We start from the raw sequence: 26,121 nt of genomic DNA, 5'->3' as shown, positions 1-26,121 counted from the left end.
TTGCAGTTCCTTATCCTTCATTTTTCAAAAAGCTGGTTAAGGTGGAATGGAACCCCCACCCTCCAGCCCACCCCTGGTAGGAAGTCCTCTGACTTGGCACAAAGGTATTATTCTTGACCATCAATGGCTATGGAAGAACTTAAGGTCCCCTTGGTTCATGCGCCTGTAAATCCTAAGGATGGCAACACTCCCCTTAAATAGTCTGGTGAGAAACATACTAAGACAGTGTTAAAGAAGACTCATATGGCCACTGCCTTGGCTCTTAGAGTTTCTTCTACAGCATCTTTTTTTCTTGAGCTAATCTCCTTTATCATGAACAGTAAGGACGTTGATCGCTTTGCCCTCATTAGAGGTTTATCTAAATTATACCAGCCTTACACATTTAGAGCTGATGCTACACAGGTCTCCATGATTTCTGTGTCACACTCTATTCTGGAAACCACAGTGGCAAGGAGATCACTGTGGTTAAAATACTGAAATGCTTATTCCAAAGGAAATTTGGCCACTGTTCCTTCTGCAGTCCCCCATTTGTTTGTGGAGGAAACGCCAAAGGACCTCTTGGTGGAAACCCGGGGCATAACGAAGGCTATGCCTTCATCTTCTAAGGAGGATGATAGGAAGCTTCCCAATAAAGCCCCTTCTTCCTTTGTTTCTTTCAGGTTCTCATTTAACTTTTCCTTTCAACCGCATAATTATAAGTTCTCAAAGCTCACTTAGTTCTGAACTAGGTTCCAGCCCAGACCATAGCCCTCCTCCTCAGGCAGTGTGGGCCCCACCCAGTCCTCCAACGTTCTCTGCCAGTAGTTCTGACTCTTTTCCTGCACATGTGAGAGGAAGACTTCAATTCTTCCTGCACACGTGAGAGCAGACAATGCCAGACACTTTGACTCTCAATACTATTCAACAGGGATATTTTCTAGAATTTCACTCCACTCCCACAAACAGTTCCTTCCTCCCTGCATGCAGGTCTGTTCACAAGCAGCAAGGGATGGCAGCTGCTATTGCAGATATTCATAGAACCTGTTCCCTCCAGGGAGCAGTTTAAGGGGTGTACTCTAGCCACTTCCTTGTCCCAAAGAGGGGAGGGGACTGGAGGGCCGTTCTGGATTTGAAATATGTCAACGAGTTTGTGGCATGCTGCAAATTTAGAATAGACACCCTCCAAACCATCAAGGAACCCTTCAACCAAGGGGATTTCCTGTCCTAAATATACCTCACAGAGGCATATCTTCATGTCCCTATTACCACATCTCATGATAGATTCCTTCGTTTCTCCTACCTGGGAAACCATTATCAATACAGGGCTATGCTGTTCAGCCTGGCGTCAGCACCAAGAATCCTCTCAAACTCGTAGTGGTGGTTGTGGCTTACCTCAGACTCAAGGCCATTCATATTTATCCTTTCCTGGATGACTTCCTTCTGAGGTCCCGATCACTGGCCCAGGCCTGTTCGAATTGACAGGTCACAGTATCTGTGACCAGAGGCCACTCGGTTCTCATCCTCAGCTCCAGCACTTCCTCAGAGGGACAACACTATCATACATGGTCTCCCAACATGGAATGTCCATGTAGTACTCTCGGCACTTATGAAGTCTCCATTCAAACGTCTTGGGACTGTTTTGCTATGTTTTCTCTCTGTTAGGGCATTGGTCCTGGTTACTGTGACATCTGCCAGGAGAGTTTCCGAACTAACTGCACTGTCCATGAGAGACCACCTCTGCTCATTCAGCAAGGACTTTGTCACACTTTGTCTGGATCCTTCCTTCTGTCCATCCTAAAATTAACACTTTCACAGATCACAGGAACTCATTTTTCTCTCCTTTTGCCCCAATCCCTCTCATCCCTCTGAGACAGTCTGACACACCATCAATGTTAGAAAGGCAATCAAAGTTTACCTTGAGAACAGAAAGCTTAGGCCAGGGATAGGTAGGCCACCTGCTTGGACTGTGGGCACATTTGGGAATTTGAGAAACTGTATTGAGCATCACCACAAAATGGCTGCTTTGGGAAGCAAGGCAAAGGACAAGTAATCTGCCCCAAAGGCAGAGGCGAGGTCTGAGCCCCACCCTCAGTTTCAGCAACAACAGAAACCTATTACACAGCAGTCGCAGCTGCCAGTAAGAAAAATGTGTTTGTTTTTTTAATTAAAAAAAAATGGGAGGGATAGGGCACCTTGGTGGACACCAAGAAAGGTGCCCGGGGGTGCATTGGTGCCTGCTTCAGATGTTCTGATTCTTTGTCTCTTTTCACCCTATTGCCCTAGGGGAAAAGGCCTCATGCACCATCCTTGCTAGGTGCTCTAGGCATGCATCTTTGCAGCATATGAGGTTAAAAAAATGCCCAAGCCTGCACATGTAACAGCACATTCCACCAAGGCTGCAGCTACATCAGCAGCTTTTCCCACTAATGCCCTATCAGCTGAAATTTGAAGGGCAGCATCTTGGTCCTCACACCACATATTCATTAGGCATTACAAACTAGACAAACATGCATCTGCTGAATCAGCCTCTGGACATAGAGGTTTATAACAGGTTCTTCCTCAAACTTTGGTTCAGCCTGCCTTGGGATCCACCCCATGGGAGGGTTAGCTTTTGCACATTCCATGTTGAATGCCTCCTTTGCACCAGATAGGGAATGGAAAGTTGACGACTTACGGTAAAGTTCTTAAAATCAATACTCTGCCTTAAAGCTTGACTAAAAGAGAACTGGCTGGGGGAGCCATAGAGGCCAGGACTGAAACAAAAACCCTGGTCACATGTTCTTTGTCTGTCCTGGGCAGTGGGAGGAGTAAACCCATGATGGATGTCTCTTTTGTACTGGGTAAGGAATGGAACTTCACGGTCAGTATACAACATTCTGTTCAGCAGGTTGGCCCTGCCTTCTAGCGAGTGAAAGAGGATATTGTGCTTCTGCCTTCCTTTCTTGAAATAAAGTTGGATTAATATTCATGCTATAGATGTTTTTAAAAATTCTTGACCCTTTCATTTATGTTAAAGATATAAATAAATATAATTTATTTTAAAGATACTGTCTTTAATTTCTAAATAGCAATTTAGAGCTGCAAGCATTAAGGTTGCCTCAAATCACCCCCCATGTTGACAAAGCAGGAAGCGGAAGCTCTGCTTGTGCAGAGTAAGAAGATGGTGAGTGAGGGATCGTTGGTAGGGGGCAGGGGAAGAGAGGAAGAGGATTACCTAGCCCTTATTCCTCCTCTGCCCCCTCACCTCTTTCTCACCAATCAGTAATGTTAACTGATGATGCAGGTCCCTGGGTATATCCAGAAACTCAGGTCCACACATAGAGCTACTCTTAATCCTGATGCAAGAAAGCTACAGACTGGAGTTGTTTATGCTTGGAGAGAAGCCCACTGTCCACAGTGGCTAATTCAGCATAACGTTCTGCATTATGCCATGAAATAATTGAATTTTCTTAGATATGAGTATTTTGTTCTCTTTGCAGAAGCCAAAGAAACCACCACCTCCTGCAAAAGGTCCAGGTACGTAAGAGAAAGAGTTGACTTGGAGCCTGTTTATGTATTGTGGGGGGAAACTCCAAGGTACATTTCTCTTGGAGATCTAGATTTCTGTGAAGTTTCTGCCTTTCAGTTTATGACATTTCTCAAGGTAGTTTACATCAACATTAAAATGTAATTAAACAGAATTAAACTGTATTAAAGACCAACTGTAAAATGTGCCTGTGGCTGAGATCTGTGAGCTACTACTTCATGCCATGTACTGCGTTGACTGCATGAATTCATTGCTCCTATTGGGGGGGGGGGGAATAAATCTCCAACATAATGCATGAACTGTTTTCGTGCAATATCTTGAATGTTAGGTATTATCCAGCCTTTTTCTAACATTAAGTGGTGCTTTGTAATAGTAGAATGCATGTAGATACACACACACACAGGTAAAAGTTTTACATGGCTGGGTATGGTACGGAATTCTTTTTCTTAATAAAGTCTTTGAACTTCCCACACATTTCAGAATACTTCTACTTCCCAGGGTGTATGTTGTTTTGTCTGACATATTTGACAGATCTGGTGAAGTATGTGATATATTTTAATATTTACTAATGTTATTACAATTCTTCTTTCCCCCAAAGAGCAATGTTATTCATAAGTTAATTATTGGCTTTACATTCAGGTTCAAAGCCAGAACTTCTGCTTGTGGAGAAGAAGTTTCCTCTTCCTAAGAATGAAGAAAAAGGTAAGACAATATTTATCCCTGATAACACTAAAAATATGAATGTCCAGAGCTGGGTTTCAAAATAAAAACAGCTATATGCCTCAGGTGGTTAGAAAAGAGCTAAATGAGAGGAATCCACAATATATCATTTTTACAGTTTTAAAACCAATAATTTTAGGAGATTTCTTTGTATTTTGAACACTTGGCTTTAGTAATACCAGAACTCTTGCTCGTCCTAGCTGACTTGAAGTCACTTCTAGAAGGGAACTAGCCAGCTTACTAAATGCCAAAAATGTTTTCATTCAAAAGGAAGAACCATATGGCACACTTTTTTTGGATTTCAAAGAACATTTCTCAGTGGCTGAAGACTGCAACTTATAGGCACTAGATATTCTGAGGGGGGTTGCATGATCATCGTGGCTTGAGCCAAAGCATGGTGACGCATGCCAGGTGTCATTTGCCTAATTGCCCGTCCAAGCATGGCATATCATTCATCCAAACCCAAGCAGCATGGCTTGTTGGAGGGGGAAACAATCCTCAAATAACCCAACAACAGCCCATGGCTTATTTGTCATTTCATGCGAACCAGGTCTATGGCGTATACTTGCTCCACAAACCAGACCCTGGGACGTTATGTCTGTGTGACCTGGTTTGCATGACCTGGTTGTTTAAGCCACGGTGATAGTGTGAACCAGGTCACACAGACATAATATGCTCTCTCCCCCCTCTAGGGTTTGGTTTACAGAGCAAGTACAAATTATAGACCTGGTTCACACAACACAGCAACCCATGATAAAACAAACCATGATGGGTTGTTACAGTGGGTTTCTGTGTCATGCAAACTGAGCACGTTCACTTAAGTGAGGGTTCTTAACCATGAACAAACCACACTGAGAACCCATGGCTTGTTGTTGTGTTGCTGGCTGTAGGCTGTTTAAGCCATGGGCTGTTGTGATGTGTGAACCCGGGACCGTGGGTTGTTCATGGCTTGTTCCAAAAGGCTACAGAGTTGTTTGGTGAGAGCAGCAAAAAAGCCGACCACTCTGCTTGCCTTGTGATCTTGCTAGCTGTCTTCCAGTTATCAAAGTTTGCCTGGCATCAGCTGTCAGAGGGAAGGTTCGTCCTGCCTCCCTGCGCCTTCCTGTAGTTTGATGCTTCCCTGCAAAGTACACCCATGATAGTGGCGGGATTTTTTTTGTATGTGGCCAAGCTGCTCTTATCTGCACTGAGTGACCTTGGAGGAAGGTGGCTCTGATTCCAAGTATAGTTGTGTCTGCAACCAAAACTGCAGCAAAACAATGTCACTTCTCCACCCATGTCACACCTCTCCCCAGTGTTCCATGCTCGGAGACACCTTGTTCTGCCATCCCCACATAGTAAACAGAACAGTAAGAGTAATCTAAGGATGAGCTTTCACTTCCTACTTCTCTGGGCGTGGGAATCAGTGGGCTAGCAGCTGCCTCTGGACTTGTCCACTCTGTAGCCACTTTTATTTTACTCCATAGCAGTTTTACATTACTTCCTGCAACCAGATCTGGCTAACAACTGTGATAGCTAGGAAAAATCCACACTCATCAGAGTCCCAAATGGAGGAGGAGGAGTAATCAGCCTCGCTATTTTCACCCACTGTTGTGTCCCCCTCACAAGCATCACAGACCCCTCAGTAAACACAGGGACCTTCTCAGGTGCAATCTTCCCAGCAAGGCCAAAGCCAAAGAATGTGTGCAAGGCTCTGGACTGAGGAAGAACTAGGTGTATTCATTGACCTCTTCATCAGTCCAGTGGCACAGGAAGCCCTACAGAGCACCAGGCATGACGCTTGGTTCCCATGGTTTTCTCAGCAGATGACACTGCAAGGCTTTGCATGGGCTGAAGAAGTTTAAGGAAATAAGTTTAAGGAAGTTTAAGGACCGACAACCAAGGCATGGGGGTTGAGCCATATTCCATGCCTTTTTAAAAACAAGTTGATGACAGTTCTGCTGAGCAGGAGGGACGTGACACTTGGTTACACCACTAGCAGTTGCACCCCCTTGTCACATCCATCAAGAGTTGAATGTCGCGCCCCTCGAAGCCCAGCCTTTCACCCACCAGGGATTCTTCCTCACCCACATCAGGAACATCAAGGGAAGAGTCTGCTTCAGGGAGAGAGGTTACCCCACAGAGAAGTTACCCCCTGCACATCCATCACAAGCACCCCTAAGCAGTGTTGTGCCCTGTTGGCAGCAGTCTCATGACCACTGGATGCTGCACCCCCTGAAAAAATGGTTCATATGGAACCTACCACAGAATGTCCTCCCTCCACTTCTGGCTGTCTGGCAAAGACAGCCAGAGAGTGCATCAGCCGCTCTGGGAGCCCATCGCTGTTGGCCTTGCAAGCTACCACTTAGGCTTCTGGGAACAGCAGCCCCACTTACTCCTCTAGTACAAGCAGCTCTGCTGGTTTCAACTGGCACAGAGAAACCCAGCCACATCCATCCATCCATCTGTTTATTTTTGTGATACTTCTATACCGCTTAATATAATAAAATCCTTAAGGAGTTCACATATAAATATTAAAATCACATTTAAAATACAATATCTTATATTATATTACCTCCAGCAACACCGGACAGGCCGCTTAACAAGATCAGCCTCGGATGGCCTTCTCTCTGTCCCATCAGCCAGGACAGCTAGACTGGTGGGGACGAGGGAGAGGGCCTTTTCTGTGGTGGCCCCCACTCTGTGGAACTCCCTCCCTAGGGATCTCCACCATGCCCCCTCTTTAATGAGCTTCCGCCATGCATTAAAAACGTGGTTGTTTAGGCAGGCATTTGGGGTTGTTGTCGTTCAATCATTCAGTCGTGTCCGACTCTTCGTGACCCCATGGACCATAGCACACCAGGCCTTCCTGTCCTGCACTCTCTCCTGGAGTGTGCTCAAGTCCATATTCATTGCATCGGTGATGCTATCTAGCCATCTCATCCTCTGCCGTCCCCTTCTCCTTTTGCCTCCAATCTTTCCCAGCATCAGGGTCTTTTCCAGTGACTTTTCTCTTCGCGTTAGGTGGCCAAAATATTTGAGCTTCAGCTTCAGTATCTGTCCTTCCCATGAGCAGTCAGGGTTGCTTTCCTTTAGGATGGACTGATTTGACCTCCTTGCAGTCCAGGGGACTTGTAAGAGTCTTCCAGCACCACAGTTCGAAAGCATCCATTCTTCGGCGCCTAGCCTTCCTTATAGTCCAGGTCTCACAGCCATACGGTATTTTAGAAAATGTTTTTATTGTAGAATTTTATTGTTTTAAACTGTTTTATTATATGCTTGTACATCACCCAGAGTGGCTGGGTGACCAGCCAGATGGGCGATTAATAAATTAAATAAAATAAATATTAAAAACAGTTCCAACTGCAATAATAGTACAGAGCAATACAAGGAGCAGTAAAATGGAGCAGCATGATTAATTTGATTACAAGCCAGGGAAAGCCTGGGTGGCCAAGTGCGTTTTCAGGAGGCTTTTGAAAGGGTGGGTCCCACTACCAAGAAGGCCCCCCGTTGAGGTATTACATGGCGACATTCCATTAGTTTTGGAATGACCAGCAAGGCCTCCTCTGATGATCTTAGCGGTTGAGTGGGTATATATAAGAGAAGGTAGTCTGCTAAATACCCTATTCCCAAGTTGTTTAGGGCTTCGTATGACAATAGTATAACCTTGAACATGCCTTGGTAACTAAAAGGTAGCTACTAGTAGCTAATAGCTACTACTCATAGGGCATCAATGGCTTCCTCCAAAGTAGAGGATGTGGAGCGTGCCATTCATGAAATGATCTGGAGTTCCTTTACAAGGGCACTGTTAGCCGAGACTGACCCACCTGGAGATGCTGCTATGGACATTTGCAGGTCTGGCATTCTGGATCCTGCCATTCTTTCAAGAGTCCCTGCATGGCAGCTGTCCCAGGAAAAGGAGTAGCTTGTACGCCACACAATAACAAATCTCAACAAGCTTGCAATGTGCTCTGTAGCCATATGGGCGCACCTCCACCCGAGGAGGGCCTTTCACTGGAAAGTACAGTTCATCCAGAGTTGGCTGAAAGGGGGGCGGGGTGGAGTGGCAAAACTCCACCGCTAGAACAGGACTTGGTTGGTTGGTTTGCTGGACAGAGCAACCCCACTTTTATTGGATTTCTGCCAGGGGCAGGACAGCAGGAATTGACAGAAGGTGAAGGGAAACCTGTTGAAGAGCAGCAACAGCTATGAGAAGAAGGAGCAGAAAACTGCAACAGGAACAGCAGGGGGAGGGTACAGAAGGAGATGTGCTGTGTTTTGTAATCCGTGCCCATTGTGTTTTTTCATCTAAAATCTATGAGGGGAACCTGAAAATGCTTTGGAACTGTAAAGGCATTGAACAGACGGGGGGGGGGGGGGAGGGTGTGTGTGGAAGACCAGGAATTAACAGAGCATTCAGTGCTCTGAAGTGCCAGATGGTGGTGGGTGGAAAAGGGATGGAAGGAAGTATTGCAGCAGGAAGAGAGTCCACGGGTGAACGAAATGGGGTTGTCTGGCCAGTGCAGCAATTGAGTCCCACTCACACAAGGCTCCATTGGGAAGTGGGCGGCCTGGGGAGGGGTGAGGGAATATTTTTCTGCTAACGTTGTTCGTGTTGTGTGAATCCAGCCCTTGTGTGAGGGAAGGAGGGAGCATGTATGCCCAAGGTGATCAGTACTAGTTCACTTAATGCCAAGCCATACTTTACTATTGCATTTGAACAAACCTACTTCACCAGTTTCTCTCTTTAACCTTTATGAAACCATGGATGTGCCTGGAAAAGTTTTGCAGCCTCAATTAAAGGCTGTACATACTCACAGTGAGCCCCAACGCTACATGCTGGAAGAAATTACTCAATTTTTATGGTAGTGCTTTGCAGCAATAAGGGGCTATCCCTACTTCTCTGGATTTTTCTAAGGATTACTGAGATAATGTATATAACGTGTTCTGAACACACTAAAGCATTAGACATGGATATTATTAGCTCCTACCTGGTTCCTTTTTTTTTCTTATGGCTGTTTTTAGAATTATTCCTATTTTAGTTATCAAGAGCACAATCCTATGCTTGTTTAGACAAAGAAAAGTCCTACAAATCCAAGCATTCCCCAGCCAGCATGGGGACAAAAAAGTTGTGGGACTTTTCTCTGTCTAAACATGCATATGATTGCATGTAATTGTGAGCCACCCTGATAATTTTTCAATGGAAAGGCAGATGACAAATATTAAACAGAACATTGTAAAGTAATTCCATAAAATCCTGGGACTTTCTGTAAATTATTCTTTCTGTAAATAATAATCTCGACCTGGTTCACACTTAATGGTGGCAAATCATGGGTTAGTTAACCTACAATTTGCTGGATTGTGTGCTGTGTGCAAGCCGTCACCACTTTGCATAATCAACCTCCAGTCATAGGTTATTGCATGTGCAAACCCAGACACTTTGGGTTGTTCATGGATTAAACAACCCAAACTTAACCTACAATTAGTTCGAGCTGATTGGAGGTTGATTATGCAAAGCGGTAGTGGCTTGTGCATGGTGTGTGACCAGGCAAATTGTGGGTTAATTAATTAACTGTTGCCACTGCTATGTATGAATGGGCCCCTTTTTGTTGTTGTTTATTCAGTCAGTCGCTTCCGACTCTTCGTGACTTCATGGTGCAGCCCACGCCAGAGCTTCCTGTCGGCTGTCACCACCCCCAGCTCCCCCAAGGTCAAGTCCATCACCTCCAGAATATCGTCCATCCATCTTGCCCTTGGTCGGTCCCTCTTCCTTTTGCCTTCCACTTTCCCTAGCATCAGCATCTTCTCCAGCCTGGGTATCCTGTCTTCTCATGATGTGGCCAAAGTACTTCAGTTTTGCCTTTAATATCATTCCCTCAAGTATCAGTCTGGCTTTATTTCCTGGAGGATGGACTGGTTTGATCTTCTTGCAGTCCAAGGCACTCTCAGAATTTTCCTCCAGCACCACAGTTCAAAAGCATCTATCTTCCTTCGCTCAGCCTTCCTTATGGTCCAGCTCTCACAGCCATAGGTTACTACGGGGAATACCATTGCTTTAACTATGCGGACCTTTGCTGTCAGTGTGATGTCTCTGCTCTTAACTATTTTATCAAGATTTGTCATTGCTCTCCTCCCAAGAAGTAAACGTCTTCTGATTTCCTGGCTGCAGTCAGCGTCTGCAGTAATCTTTGCACCTAGAAAAACAAAGTCTGTCACTGCCTCCACGTTTTCTCCCTCTATTTGCCAGTGATCAATCAAGCTGGTTGCCATAATCTTGGTTTTTTGGGGGTTTAACTGCAACCCAGCTTTTGCACTTCCTTCTTTCACCTTCGTCATGAGGTTCCTCAGCTCCTCCTCGCTTTCAGCCATCAAAGTGGTATCATCTGCATATCGGAGATTGTTAATGTTTCTTCCAGTGATTTTAACTCCAGCCTTGGCTTCATCACGCCCAGCACGTCGCATGATGTGTTCTGCATACAGGTTGAATAGGTAGGGTGAGAATATACAGCCCTGCCGTACTCCTTTCCCAATCTTAAACCAGTCTGTTGTTCCGTGGCCTGTTCTTACTGTTGCTACTTGGTTGTTATACAGATTCCTCAGGAGGCAGACAAGATGACTTGGTATCCCCATACCACCAAGAACTTGCCACAATTTGTGATGATCCACACAGTCAAAGGCTTTAGAATAGTCAATAAAACAGAAATAGATGTTTTTCTGAAACTCCCTGGCTTTCTCCATTATCCAGCGGATATTGGCAATTTGGTCTCTAGTTCCTCTGCCTTTTCTAAACCCAGCTTGTACATCTGGTAATTCTCGTTCCATGAATTGCTGGAGTCTACCTTGCAAGATCTTGAGCAGTACCTTACTGGCATGTGAAATCAGTGCCACTGTTGGATAGTTTGAATATTCTTTGGTGCTTCCCTTTTTTGGTATGGGGATATAAGTTGATCTTTTCCAGTCTGTTGGCCATTCTTGTGTTTTCCAAATTTGCTGGCATATGGCATGCATCACCTTGACAGCATCATCTTGCAAGATTTTAAACAGTTCAGCTGGGAGACCGTCATTTCCTGCTGCCTTGTTATTAGCAGTGCTTCTTAAGGCCCATTCAACCTCACTCTTCAGGATGCCTGGCTCTAGCTCACTGACCACACTGTCAAATCTATCCCCGATATTATTATCCTTCCTATACAGATCTTCCGTATATTCTTGCCACCTTTTCTTGCTCTCTTCTGCTTCTTTTAGGTCCTTGCCATCTTTGTTTTTGATCATACCCATTTTTGCCTGGAATTTACCTCCGATGTTTCTAATTTTCTGGAAGAGGTCTCTTGTCCTTCCTATTCTATTATCTTCTTCCGCTTCCATGCATTGCTTGTTTAAAAATAATTCCTTATCTCTTCTGGCTAACCTCTGGAATTTTGCATTTAATTGGGCATATCTCCCCCTATCACTGTTGCCTTTTGCTTTCCTTCTTTCTTGGGCTACTTCCAGTGTCTCAGCAGACAGCAATCTTGCCTTCTTGGTTTTCTTTTTCTTTGGGAAGTTTTTTGTTGCCACCTCCTGAACGATGTTGCGAACTTCTGTCCATAGTTCTTCCGGGACCCTATCTACTAAATCTATTTTATTTATTTATTTATTTATTTATTTATTTATTCATTTCATTTCTATACCGCCCAATAGCCGAAGCTCTCTGGGCGGTTCACAAAAATTAAATCCAAGCAACACACAATAAAACAATTTAAAATATACAGAACATTAAAACCACAATATAACAATGCAACCACAATAAAACCTAGCAGCAGTGCAGGAGTTTAAAATACAGATTTAAAACAGCAAAGATAAAAATTTAGAAAGCTGAAATGGTAAAATGCCTGGGAAAATAAAAAGGTCTTCACCTGGCACCGAAAGGAATACAGTGTAGGCGCCAAGCGAACCTCTAGTCCCTTAAATCTATTCTTCACCTCCACTGCATATTCATGAGGAATATTAGTGAGCTCATATCTAACTGATTTGTGGGTCTTCCCTATTCTCTTTAGTCTGATTCTAAATTGTGCAATAAGAAGCTCGTGATCTGAACTATAATCAGCTCCAGGTCTTGTTTGTATCAACTGCATAGATGTCCGCCACCTTTGGTTACAAAGGATGTAGTCAATCTGATTTCGATGTTGACCATCTGGTGAAGTCCATGTATAAAGTCGTCTCTTAGGTTGTTGGAAGAGAGTGTTTGTTATGCACAGTGAGTTGTCTTGGCAAAATTCTATCAGCCTATGTCCTGCTTCATTTTGTTCTCCCAGACCATGCTTGCCTGTAATTCTAGGTGTCGTTTGACTACCCACCTTAGCATTCCAGTCTCCTGTAATGAAAATAACATCTTTGTTTGGCGTACTCTCCAGTAGGTGCTGCAGATCCTCATAGAACTGATCTGCTTCTGCTTCTTCAGCATCTGTGGTTGGGGCATATATTTGGATCACTGTGATGTTAAATGGCTTACCCTGAATTCGAATTGAGATCATTCTGTCATTTTTTGGATTGTATCCAAGCACTGCTTTAGCCACTTTATTATTAATTATGAAGGCTACTCCATTTCTTCTGTGGTCCTCTTGTCCACAGTAGTAGATCTGGTGCTCATTTGATGTGAAGTGGCCCATTCCAGTCCATTTCAGTTCACTGACACCCAAAATGTCTATATTTCATCTTGACATCTCCCCAATAACCACATCCAATATGCCCTGGCTCATAGATCTTACATTCCAGGTTCCTATGTTGTGTTGATCTTTAGAACATCGGATTCGTCGTTCACCACCAGCACCATTGGCTGCTAGCCGTCCTTTCAGCTTTGAGCTAGCTGCGTCATCACATCTGGGGCTAGTTGAACTTATCCTCTGTTCCTCCCCAGTAGCATTTTGACCATCTTCCAAACTGGGAGTCCCATCTTCTGATGGTATACCGACATCTCTCTGGTTGTACTGATCCATTTAGTTTTCATGGCAAGAATACTGGGGTGGGTTGCCGTTTCCTTCCCCAGGGATCGTATTTAGTCTGACCTCTCTGCCATGACCTTCCGTCTTGGGTGTCCCTTCACGGTTTAGCTCATGACGTCATTGAAGTGCTCAAGCTCCAGCACCACGACAAAGTAACGATCTCCTTTGCTGAAGTGAATGGGCCCCTTATGTGATTGCATTTGCTGCTGTAAACCTTTCAATAGCATTTTCTTTTATGAAAATGTGACGTTCTAGTCACATTTTACATATTGGAATTAAATAATAATAAAATAACTTTGTTTTTAAAGAAAAGCCATTTACAAATTCACTCATATGCCCAAGAGCATGGAAGTAAGTCAAGGCACCCAAAATTAACACAGCTGTGCACATAGAAAACATGGTTGGAAACTCCAAGCAGGAAGACAATAAAATAAAATCTTTCCTCTTTTTCTATGTGCTGTTAATATTAAAGACTCTCTCCCCTAATACATATGTGTCCCTGTAGAAATGGAAAAAGATCTTTACTACTTGAAGGGATCTTTCTCATCCTCATCTGCACCTCCCCCGCTCTTCATATAAACACAGGCTTTTGAAACACGCACACTCCACAACCCCTACACATGCATATGTCCATGAGCGCGCGCACACACATTTTATGCACTCACACCCGCTCCGCAGACCCCAAGCCCCTCCAAACACAGATAGAAACCTCGCACACAAATATACAGGCCCTTTAGAATCCCCCAAACACCCCTCTTTCGCCTGCTCCCCCAGCAGACACATGTGCGTGCAACACACATTTGCATAGGCTGCGTAGGGGCAGCTTTTTCTTTTCTGTCTTCATCTAGCCATCCTTACGGTGGGAAGAGGTTTCCCCTGGGTGATGCAAAGGAGGCACTATTGTACTCCAAAATGTATTAACTTGTATTGAGATTTCAAAACATTATGAGTTGATTATGGCACAGAGGATTTTTATTATATTACAATAGATATTTGGACAGAGCCAAAACAAAGAATTCATTCAATTTTTGGACATAGCTAAAGTGGCAAGAAAAAATCCTGAAGGTATGTCATGCCTGGACAAAGATCAGTAACAAAGGTAGAACAAAAGGTACAAAAAATGTACACAAGGGCAGAAAGTTTAAATTGCTATATTGTGGCCATGTCTCAATGGATCAATTTCAGATTTGGCCAGCTTTTGCTGCTCAAGGTGTTTATACTTCATGAAAACTTTCAGAATGTATGGATAAAAGTAGGGATTTTAGTAACATTTGAACGGTCAAGCTTTATAATGGTGGGATGTCATTTGATCTGTGCAACAAAAATGATTTTCTATCACCTTCACGTTTTGAGGGTTCCATTCTCTCCAGCCACTAGTTAATATTACACAATTTGGCTTCAGTTGACTTTATCTAGTGTAACACCTAAAATTAATTTATAGCTTTGCTAATATAAAGACTGCCATGTTTCTCTTTTTGCTTTCCGTCTACCCAGGAACATGTGTGTTTCACCCAAGGCAAGTGACAAATCTGGTCTACAGCCAGCTTTTATGTTTTCAGAAATTGCAATCAGCCATTGCTTCTTAGTCCCAGAATCCTAGGTATAATTTAATACCTGCAGCACCTAGCAGAGACTAACTCAGTTTACAATCTGATTTGAGACTGGATCTAAAATGCAGACCTCATAGCCACAACATCTGGCCTAAGTTTTGGACTCTCTTGCTTCTTCCACCATCTCTGCTTTTTGTACCACCTAGCCTGATAATGATTTAGACTTTCAGCAGATTTTCCCCTCTGCGTGGTTGGGGGACCTATTTGAATGGTCTGCCCCCACAAACAGTCCACCCCCAAAGACTTCTTTCCCACATCAATGGCATCTTCACAGTGTGAAGAGGTTATTATGATCTGACCCTAAAAGGGAATTGGTCAGGTCATCTATTGCTTGCTGTGATAAATTTGCAAGATTTTCATCTAACCCAGGTGAAGCAGTAGATGTCCTGAATCGAGTGCCTGAGCAGGGTACTGGGCTGGATGAGGGCCAATAAACTGAAGCTCAAGACAAGATGGAGATACTGTTAGCAGGTGGTTTTTCTGCCCAGTTGAATGATGTTCAACCTCTTCAGGATTGGGTTGTGTTCCCCCTGAAAGATCAGGTGCACAGCTTGGGAGTGCTCCTGGATCCATCATTGTTATTGTCACTTCAGGCACATGTGGCTAGGGCCATCTTTTATCAGCTTGGATTGATATATCAGCTGCAACCCTATCCAGACAGAGATAGCCAGCTGTCCTTCCAGTTTGATTGCTGCAATGTGTTGTACATGGGGCTACCTTTAAAGAGAGCCCAGAAACTTTAGTTCAGAATAGAGCTGCTATGTTGCTAACTGGATCGATGTGACCATGTGACACCAGTGCTTTGTCAGCTGCATTGGCTTCTAGTCTGTTTCTGAACCGAGTTCAAAGCGTTGGTGTTAACTAGTGATGGACAAACGTACCCCAACAGAAATTGTAATTTGCTCATCAGGTTACTAATTCCTCTGTCCAACCTTGGATGAACTTTCTCCATTATTCTGAGATCTCATGTTGTACAAACTGCTACTGAAGCACAGATTTCATCCCTGCCTGCCAGCCAGCTGCCCCAGGCTGCACTGCTCCCCTCCAGGCCTCTGCTTCCTTGAAATGTGTATGCATGCTCACAGCAGCACAGGTCTCTTCACTGATGAGCTTTCAGCCCAGCAGCACTTCCTGGAATTCCCATGGCTGACATTAGACATATGCCAACATTTTTTATTTTTAGGCGGATATTGAAGATCCATCTGTTTATGCAAGCCTTCCCTATGTCGTGTACCCTCCTATCTTACGTAGAGACGATATATTCTATATTTTGGTCTTTATTTTTATGTTACTATTAATTGTGTGCAGCACTTTGAAATCTGTAGATGTAAGCAGTTTAATTAATACTCATAAATGAATGAATGAATGAATGAATGAATGTGTGTGTCCATTCACCCTCATGTGGTCATATGGCTATTCCAGGAACTGCTGCTAGGCCGGAAGCCTGTCAGTGAAGAGACCTGCACTGACAAAGCTTGTCGGTGAAGAGACCTGAGCTCACAAAGTGAGCTTTTCTAAAGTAGTAAGAGCTTTAGAAAAGCTCAGTTCATGCTTGCAGCAACATGTGTCACTGTCCATCAGCACTTCCTGGAATGCCACATTAGGGTGAGTGGTCGCATGGGTATCCCAGGAAGTACTGCCCAGCTGAATGGCTATCTGAAGAAACAAAAGATAAACATGCAGACTGTGCAGGTGCTTGTAATCAATCTTGATTTGAGTAATGAAGTTCATTAAATAACCATCCAAGCTCAGTATGGGCACTGCAAACATAACAGATTCTATTAGCAGATTCTAATGTCATGTTTCGCTGGCATTTATTATTTATTTTGTATAAGTTTTACAAAATGAGACTGGCTTTAAGGGTAAAACCCTCCTAAGATAACATAAGGACTAAAATGGTACAAAATATACAAATAGGCAATACATATACAATAAAATACTATGATAAAAAAAAATTACCCCAACAAAACCTGCAGTCCAGAGGTTATGGGACAGCCAGCGAAAACAGGTGGGTCTTCAGAGCCTTCTTGAACACCTGCAAAGAAGGGGCCTGATGAACCCCTGATGAAAGCTGATTCCCTAATGTTGATCTTTGAAGCCCTAAATGGCCTGGGACCAGAGTATCTAAAAGAAGGGGTGCAGAACCTGTGTACCCCCACCCACCTACCTGCAGTAGGTACCCTGACACCTACTGCCAGTACTGACCCTGTTCCCCTCCGATTTCATACAGATCACGCTTTCCCTGCTGCGGTTAGCAATGAAGAGTGACCTGTACCGGTATCTCTGGAGGAGGTGGTGGAGAAAAGGCTCTCCACTCTCTCTCAGCAAGGAAAGCGGATTGCTGGTGTATGTCTGTGTGCCTGCATGTGTGTGTGCCCCCAGCCCAGAATCACATGCAGCTCTTGTGGCCGAAAAGGTGGTACACCCCTGATCTAAAGGATCACCTCCACCCATATGTACCTGCTCAGACCCTTAGGTCATCTTAGGAGGCCTTCCTCTGGGTGTATCTGCCAAAGGAAGCCAGATGAGTAGCTACAAGAGAGAGGGCCTTCTCAGTCCTAGCACCCTGTTTATGGAACGCCCTCCCCAAGGAAGCCTGCCTGGCACCTACATAATCTTTTTGGTGCCAGGCAAAAACCTTTCCTTTCTCCCAGGCATTTTAGTGTTTTAGATTTTATGGCTGTCTTTATATATTTTATATTTGTTCCTGTACTGTTTGTTCTTTTCTATTGTATTGTATTCAATTAGCTTTTATGGTTTTATATTGTATTTTATTCTTTTAGTTTTGTAATCTGTCCGGAGAACATCGATTAATGGGCAAATTAAAAATATAATAAATAATAAACTAAGAGAATTTAATATTTTTTTAAAAATTATTTATTTTTCAAAATTTTAAAAAAACCCACACTCTTATTAATTCAAAGTCCCTCCCCAACCCCCCTTTTAAAATTCTGTTAAACAGAATTTAATATCAATTGTTTTAATAAAGTAACAGAAACATATCCTTCAAAGCGTTGGAAATATCAGAGAAAAGAAGAAACTTCTTTCCACATGTGGACCTCTGCTTTAGTAAAAACTGGGGGAAATGGTGATTGTTAAAAGACTAACTACTGTAATTCCATATTAACGGTGAGGAATAACTATTTATTTGTAAGGTAACAAAATAGGTAAATATTGTGCAGAATCTGTAGTGTTAGCTATTACAGATAATTAAGAGGAAATACCAAATATGTGCAGTGAAATTTGAAGAATCTGACCTCACAGCATTAAAGTAAAATAGTTGATTGGATGTTTTGGTATGAAATTAGGGCTCTTCCCCTCCACAGGCTTTTGTTGATCAACTCACTGACTTGGGTCATTCCTGGTTTTAATAACGTATGAATGTCAATATTTTGCTTGTATAACTTTTTGCTTATGAATAATATGTTAGCCTTGAACCTAGATCTTTCTGGCTGTCTGGAGACCAGTTTCAGTCCCCACTGGAAGTAATTCCTGCAACTTTCTGAATCTGAGAAGGCAGACTGGAGGAGAAAAGCTTGTTCTTCAAGGCCTTAGTCTTCTTTTGGCTTTCTGTGCAGTTTCCCACAGAGAGCCAACACTGGAGCAAGGTCTCCTGCAGCCTGAGGCAGGAAAGCCCATCACTGTTGTCTCCCATTGTTGCTGCCGCCGTGTCTCCCCCACCTCCACTGTTGTCTAGTTTTTGTTTTTTAAAAAATTGTAGTTTTAAAAAGTAAGTCTCATTCAGTCACCCAAATAATACTGACAAATATTTCTCTATTTTATTTCCCAGATGAAAAAACAGTATTAGATCAGAAGACATCTAAGCCAGTAGCTCCTCAAGTACCACCCAAAAAGCCTGTCCCTCCAAACAAGGGTAATAGCATATTAAGAGCTGGGAATTTGCATCCAAAATGGCCAGATAAACCAATCTTGCAACCCCCAGTATCTAAGTAAGTATTCATTTTTCTGATATGCTGAACTGTCGGGTTGCTGTGTTAGAGTCCACATACTGCTGCACCATAATGCTACTAAGCTTGCATGTGGAACTCTTTCATGAGCAAGCAGGGTTGCGTTACTGTGGTTGACTATTAAAAGGCAAGGTATGGAGATTATAATTGTTACATAATGCATATATTGACCATCTAGTCGTATGTACATCAGTAGAATATAACCTCATCCAGACCTTACAAATCTGCTCCTCCAAACCATTTTTTTGAGGTTTGGGAGCGTGCTGCAGGCTCTCATACCCTCTCTTACTCCTCACCTCTCACAGCTGGCTTCCCTCCTCCACTTCCTTGTTGTTGTTTTTTCTAACTATAATTTGCCTTATGTCCAAATCAGCAAATTATGGTTTCTCCTAACCTCCAAATTGTGATTTTAAAAACATATCTTGAAGTGAGTCTACAAAACATGGTTTGTAGGGAGCACTAACCCTAGTTTGCTGATTTGACATCATGGGAAACTATGATTAGAGAAAACCAGAAAGTGGGAACCCACACATGAGAGGGGAGAAGGCAGACAGTAAGATCATGCATGTTCCTGCACCTCCAAACCGTGCTATCTGAACTGGACCTAATTTTTGTGTAAACTTGTATGTGGAACATTTTAAAGCATAGATTTGTTTTACAGAGTCGTGTTATTTTCTTTTTAATACTTAATAAGTTAAATTATTTTCTCTTTCAAACAGGACAAATGGAGAAGTTGTTTCCTGGCGACTAAAATCTGAAATTGAGCCAGCATCAAAACTAAAGTTAGACTCTGAGCAGTTACCACTGAGACCAAAATCAGTAGAGGTAGATTCAGTTGCAGTGAAGAGCCTGAAAGAAACAGGTATGTTTTAAAACAGACTGGAGAAATCTTTTGGGTTTCCCACTCTGCAGTATTAAAATAAGCAACAAAGAGTCTTTAGTTCCTCAAAGACTAACAAATTTATTATGGCATAATATAGATTATTTAGTCTTTGAGGTACTACAAGACTCTTGGTTGTTTTTGCTGCAACATACTAATATGTCTGCCCCTCTGGAAATATTAGGATAAAATTCTTCAGGTGAACCTGAGGGACATGTTGAATCCATATTTTTTCTGGAATTGCTCCAATATTTGAAGAGCCAAAGCTCTTGGGAGCTACATAAAGAATGTGTACTATTGAAAATATTCTAATTTAAAAGTCAGTACATAATAAGCAAGTGGTACAATATTGGGAAAAATTAAGAAATCTCAAAGTGATCCTGAAGAGAGTGTTTTCTTTTTTAAGTTGGGGGATCCTTAAAACAAAAAATCATTTATATTGCAAAGAAAACCATCCTCCCAATATTTTCTGCAATTTTGCTATGCCTTGAATATATCATTAGATTCTAAAGGTTGAACCAAGTTTGTCTTACCAACTGAACTACATTCAGTGAGGCCTGTTCACACATTGCAACAACCCATGGTTTATTAAATTATGAGTTCTCATGAATGACGCAGGAGCATGGTTTGTTCTATGGGTACCTGCGTGGGTTGTTCCTTCTGTGACAACCCACATTCTGGGCTCGGACATCACCAATAGCAAGCTAGGTACAGAGCATCCTTTGGTTGTTCAGCTGGGTGGGAGGGGGCAGGCAGCAGGGAGCCAGCATGCTCACTCGCTTCTGCTCGTTTATGGCTACCAATGAACCCTGGGTAGCCGTGACATGCAAACTGGGTCTAAAAGTCACTAGCTGGCAAGGGTTGGTTTACAGATTTTTTTTTAACTTTATAGAATTGCTGGGGGGTGAGTAGTGAAATTTATAAACTCATGAACTTGGCTCTTGCAAGAATTGCTTTGTTCCTAACCTGTGGTATTCCTCTTAGCCTGGGACTGAGCCAGCTTCAAAGCAGATGCTATATAATACAGCTGGAGCTCTAGTCAAATAGTGGTCTGATTAGATCAAACAATACTGAATTTCAGCCCTCCTTTCTTGAGGTCACCTTTTTGCTCTCCTCAGGCTCCAAGGGCTGTCACCTCCCTTCCTACCAACAGCATGTTGCCCCTTCATAATTCTAGGTGCTATGTGAGTCTCCCTTCCCGCAACCCATTTACTCCCTAGTCCCTGCTTTTCATCTTCAGCCATTCTGATTCTCAGCCCTTTTCCCACTCAGGTCTCTAGTCCTTGGCCTCCCTGGGAATTTGCCTCTTGCTGTTTAAAAAAAACCAACACAATTCTTTAATATACTAGACTTGCATCAAAGTATTTTATCTTGTTCTAATATTATATGCTAATTCAGAAACCTTAAAAATAGCTTGATTTCTCTCTCAATAGTTAAGTCCCCCCCAAAGCTTTCTGAAAATAAAATATAAGAATACTTTTTTCCTTTTATAAAATAAATGTGGTTTAGAGAGTTGATTCACATCAAAAGGTCCTGCACAAGTGAGGCGCATGAATAAATTAATTTTTGATTAAGGAGACTAGGACTCCAGTGGAGTAGATAAAATGAGGTAGCATTATTATTACCAAAACAGAAGATCAAACTACTGAATTAAACACGTTGATTCCTTCCTTGGTTGATACTTGGGATTTGGACATTCCTTTAAGCTTTTCCTTTTGTAGGTAAAGTGAGAACGTTTGTTTTCTTATTTGTTTTTTACAAATGTAGTTAATCCATGCTGGATTATTTATACAATTTACACAAAATTACTAGACTTTTAAAGTGTTTTTAACAGAAATTATTGCGACTAGCAGAAACAAATCTTAAAACTGATTTGCTTACAGTTCACTATTGGAAGGGCTCTCCCTTAGTTGGTCTTCTTTACTGTCTGTCTCCTTCCTCCAAGCAAACATTAGATGGCATTCAGTGAACAGTGAATGACTTGCTCATTCTCTGGTGCCTTGTAGTGAGTTCTCCATCACAATTCAGTTTTAATTTCTCGTGCTGTTAATTCTGGTGGCCCAGAATATACTAAGCTATAACTTACTACTTTGCAGTTCTAAATCAGGTGGCGCTCAAAAGTGGAAGCTTGCTTTGGTGTGATTGCTGGGAAGCCAAAGGCATGCCTTCCGTTTTTCAAAGGTAGATATATTCCTAGCTGCCATTGTGTAACACTGAAGCCACCTCAAAAAGAAGTGGGACGATCTGAAGTATGTAGATTCTCACAGTGTAACACTCTGCCCCATTTGTACCTTGAATTGCGGTATTTCTGTTAGGCTGCTGTTTGCTGTTAGGAAGTATGCTTCCTGTTCAAGTTTTAAAGGACATGTTCCGTAAGGAGAACCTCAACCCTTCAGGTGGTCAGAGGTTCAAAACATTTTGCTGACGAGCCAAGACTGAGGTGCCCTTTTATCTCCCTGCCACCGCTGCCGTCACCACCACCTTGGCAAATGAGGAAACTCTCCTGCCAGATCTGTTGCTTGCTGGGCTATATCACCTGGTGAATCACCTCTTCTGCGCAAGTTGATACAAAGCTGCTCCATTTGGCTGCTAGAACATCAGGTGCTTCCACACAAGTCTTTGATCACAACATTGCCCTGCCACATTCTTTGAATTTTACAGGTAGTCCAGACACTGACTTCCATTCGTAATCCACATGTGTTTCTTCACTGCTTCTACCTTCTTTTCTTTTACCGCAGAAAATCCATGAAGATGGAATAGCTGCCTAAAGCCTTCTAGTGGCTAGCACTAGGAGCCTTCTGTCTGAAAGCATCCATCATTCAAAAGAACTTCCTTATCTGTCTTGTGCTGCATGAGTGTCTTTGTGTGGCAGCAGTATATCTGTGACAGAGCTTACTTACTAATGCAGTAGTGCTGGCAATTCTTCAGTAGGCTCTAGCTACCAGTTTATAGGTCCTGATGCTCTGATTATAGAGCCCAGGGGTTGGGCCATTCAAGTTAAATCTATTTATTTAAAGCATTTTGCCCTGTTCTTCAGCCAAAAAGGCTCCCAGAGTACAATCAACAAAAATAAGACAGTCCTTGCCAGCAGCTTTATGATCTAAATGGGATGGCACAAAAGGAAAAGGATGAGGAGGGAAGAGGAAAAAAGCAAATTTAGGCACCAACTCTTAAAGAGTTCTTATAATGACCACTTATATTAACATACATATTTTCTGTAAAGTATATATGAAGAGGTACCCATTCTGCAGTTTTCTAAGGATTTTACTGGCATTTGCTTAAGGAACATTAATGCTATTTTCATAAGTTCTTTCTCTGTGCATAAATCTGTGCCACAGTGTCCCTATTTTTGATCTGATGTTGTATTTGAAAATTTCCTGGTGGAACATTTAGGCTACAATCTTCTGCATCCTTACCTGAGAGTAAGCACCATTGAACACAGTGGGAGTTATCTCACAGTAAGCATGCATAGGATTTCAGTGTTACTCTAGCAAATACTGATCTGCCTCATTTAGATACAAAGAACTGATGTGTTGTGATGGTGCAGAAGGGTAAATTTATCATCTATTAGCATTCCCAATTTTCATTCTGATTTCTGTCTTGCTCTACATCTGACTGGATTCTTTTCTACCTCTTTCTGTCTAGTCGTGATTTCAGTAAGGGTATCCTATAATGTACCTCTTTCCCGATTGAGCGGAAGGTCACTAGATGTGCAGGGTAATTGTGTCTGGGTCTGCCTCATTCTTCACAGGAAAAGGGACGTGTGGAAGAGTGGCAGGTTTCACCTCCCACCCTGTGACCTTTTTCATGTAAAGAATACGCCACATTGGAATATTCATTTATTTAGATATGCATACATTTATATACAGCCCATCCTACTAGATTTCAGGGTAGTGTACAATGTAAAATCAATGGAATAAAACACCAGAACAGCAATGAAGGCTGCAGGTAAAACCTTAAAACCAGCAGTGGCTGCATTCGGATGTCACCGTCACCCTGGGTTGTAGTGAATGAAGTGTGAGCATACGCACACGCTGGGGCTAAACAACCCATGGGTTCCAACTCTATGTTGTCTCTCCTGCAGCAACCCAGAATTCCCTGTTCAGACATCATGCTAAATAACCTAGGGATGCTCCCAGGTCCCTGGATTGTTCAGCCCTAGCAAGAGCGATCAGGCAGCGGGAGTCAGTATACTTGCTCACTCCCACTTCATTGACAACAACCCAGGGTTTTAAAAATGTCAGATTTGCTCAAATTAAAATCTGTTTAAAGTTTAGATAAATTAAAATGTTTTTGCCTGGCACCTAAAACATTGCAATACTGGCACCAGGTTAACCTCTTAAGGGGGGCAGTTTATATGTGAATTGGTCAGATATGTGGCTGCCCCCATTGCATCTGGCTTGTTCCCAAGTAGTTGGCAACCCGGTTTGCACGATCACTATATCCCACTTTTTAAAGCTACGGTGGGCTCCAGCACGTGCTGGGAGTTTTTTTAATATTCAAGCTGTGGCTTGTCATGTCGTCCAAACCCGGGCAGCTGGGGTTGTGCAAGGGTTAAACAACTGTCACATAACCTTAGAACAGGCTTGTGTCGTCCAGGTTCAGACAACATGACAAGATGCAGCTTGAATATTCAAAAACCATCAGGCATGCACCGGCATGCATCACAGCCTACCATGGTTTAAATAAGCCAAAGTGGCTTATTCAATCGTGCAAACCAGTACAGTGAGTCATATGGTTAGCCATTTTTAAATGTAAGATTTATTGCTTCCAGTTATCTAACCTCAAAGTTTCTTCCTTCTGTTTTCCCATTTTATGTTATGATCTTGCTAACTGCATTATTAAGTAAGTTATTTTCAGCCGTTAACTGACTCCATCATTTTATGCTGTCGTTTGTAGTGTTATCTTGTAGCCTTCTGATATATATTGTTAACGTTTTTAATTTCTACTTTTAGTCCCAACTGACTCAGTATTCACAGGTATTCCAGTTTAATAATCTGTGACTAAGCCACAAACTGGGGCACCATTTTTCCTTGTTACATTCATTTTGAGTTAGGCCCAGGTTTACAAAGCTGACAACATGAATGTGAAAGATACAGGGGCTTTATTTCTGTCATGCTATCCAAATTTCTATATATACATGGTTTTAGAAGATATATGTAGAAGGTCTATAAGTGGAAATTAAGGGCACAATCCTATTCATGTTTAGACAGAAAAAGGTCCTGCAACTCCCACATGCTCCAGTCTGCCATGCTGACTGGGGCATGGTGAGAGTTGTACGACGTTTTTCTGTCTAAACATGCATAGGATTGAGCCCTAAAATACTCTGCCATTTGCCTGATTGCTCTGGTTATATACTGAAGATAATGCTGCCATGCTAGATGTAGTTTTAATATTCCAACAAATGTACTTCTCCTGCAAGATATTTTTTGTTCAGAACCTTTTCTAGATATTCCTCTCCTTGACTTTTCTTTCCAGATTTTGTTTCCTATCCTGTTTGACATGTTTCCCTTCTTACGTGTCAGGAAATTACCTTTCCCTTCTCCATTTTGGTAAGATAACTTTCTATATGGCAATCCAAATTTTTTGTTCCGTATCAATTCTTGAACCTAGGCTTCTATTCTTGGCCAGTGTAGAATTACTTTTCACTTGAGGGTATGTGTGCTTAATATTTCTTTGAACATCTCTTCATTTTAAATATATTTTCCTATGTTTTCAAGTATTTACCCTAGATATAAGATGACAAAATGTTATCCTTGGATGGTTTTGTGACATTATTGCATAATGTTTTAAAAAGTAATTTCTTCCTATTTTTCTTGCTTTGGGTTTCTTGTTCCATAAAATTATATTGGTCATGATCAGGGTTGTAGAACCTATTTCAGCCCAACATCTGAGTTTACTTTGGGACAAGCTCTCAGGCGCCACATTCCAGTGGTGGGTGGGGCCAAAGATAAACGGGAATAGGGCCAAAATATCAGCATCTTTTAAGTTCTTACTGTCAGTCACTGAGCCTTAGGAGAACATTTTATCCTTTTAGAATGGGGAAAAAACTGCAGTGGAAACCACCAAATGATCAGTGGTTGGGGAAAGGAGACGAGGCATGGGGAAGGGGGCATGGCCATCTGAGGAACCCCGGTGAGCTGACTTTGGGCTGAGGTTCTGCACCCTGGTCATAATTCTGCCTTCCATTCTGGGAGCAGAGTTTGTACATTATGGATAGGGCTCAGACAAAAAGAGGCCCACCAAGAAGGGAGGCACTGCTAGGACTTCATCACTAATCAGCAACCGGGGGGCCGGGGTATGGTTACAAAGGAGGGGTAGGTAGGCTGGTCATTATGATTCAGTCATGCAGATGCTCCTGTGCTCATGTACGTGAGTGCCTGGGTAGCTTGGAGGAGACATCTAACAGTAGCAGAAAGAGGAGGTATCTCCATACTTCAGCTACACCTTGATTAGAGTGTATGCAGGCATATGTTACTGC

The 26,121-nt window shown here is 42.6% G+C and overlaps 1 protein-coding gene across 10 annotated transcripts in view; it reads left to right on the top strand.

The window, feature by feature from the left end:
- The window catches only part of CD2AP (CD2 associated protein), a 131,004-nt gene that overhangs the window by 78,626 nt on the left and 26,257 nt on the right, over positions 1-26,121 (top strand). For all 10 annotated transcript variants that reach the window (XR_014786008.1, XR_014786004.1, XR_014786003.1 and 7 more), the window contains 4 exons: positions 3,459-3,495; positions 4,145-4,207; positions 18,583-18,742; positions 19,480-19,622. Coding sequence is in view for 7 of the 10 variants with exons in the window: in XM_084821683.1 (XP_084677809.1) it covers positions 3,459-3,495; positions 4,145-4,207; positions 18,583-18,742; positions 19,480-19,622 (403 nt within the window). In the remaining 3 variants the exon portion in view is untranslated. The remainder of the gene's footprint in view (positions 1-3,458; positions 3,496-4,144; positions 4,208-18,582; positions 18,743-19,479; positions 19,623-26,121) is intronic.

The sequence above is a fragment of the Heloderma suspectum genome, chromosome 1 (genome assembly GCF_057233095.1).
Source record: "Heloderma suspectum isolate Gila_16-S chromosome 1, 16-S_ref, whole genome shotgun sequence".
Lineage (NCBI taxonomy): Eukaryota > Metazoa > Chordata > Lepidosauria > Squamata > Helodermatidae > Heloderma > Heloderma suspectum.
This window is presented reverse-complemented; position numbering and strand designations above follow the sequence as displayed.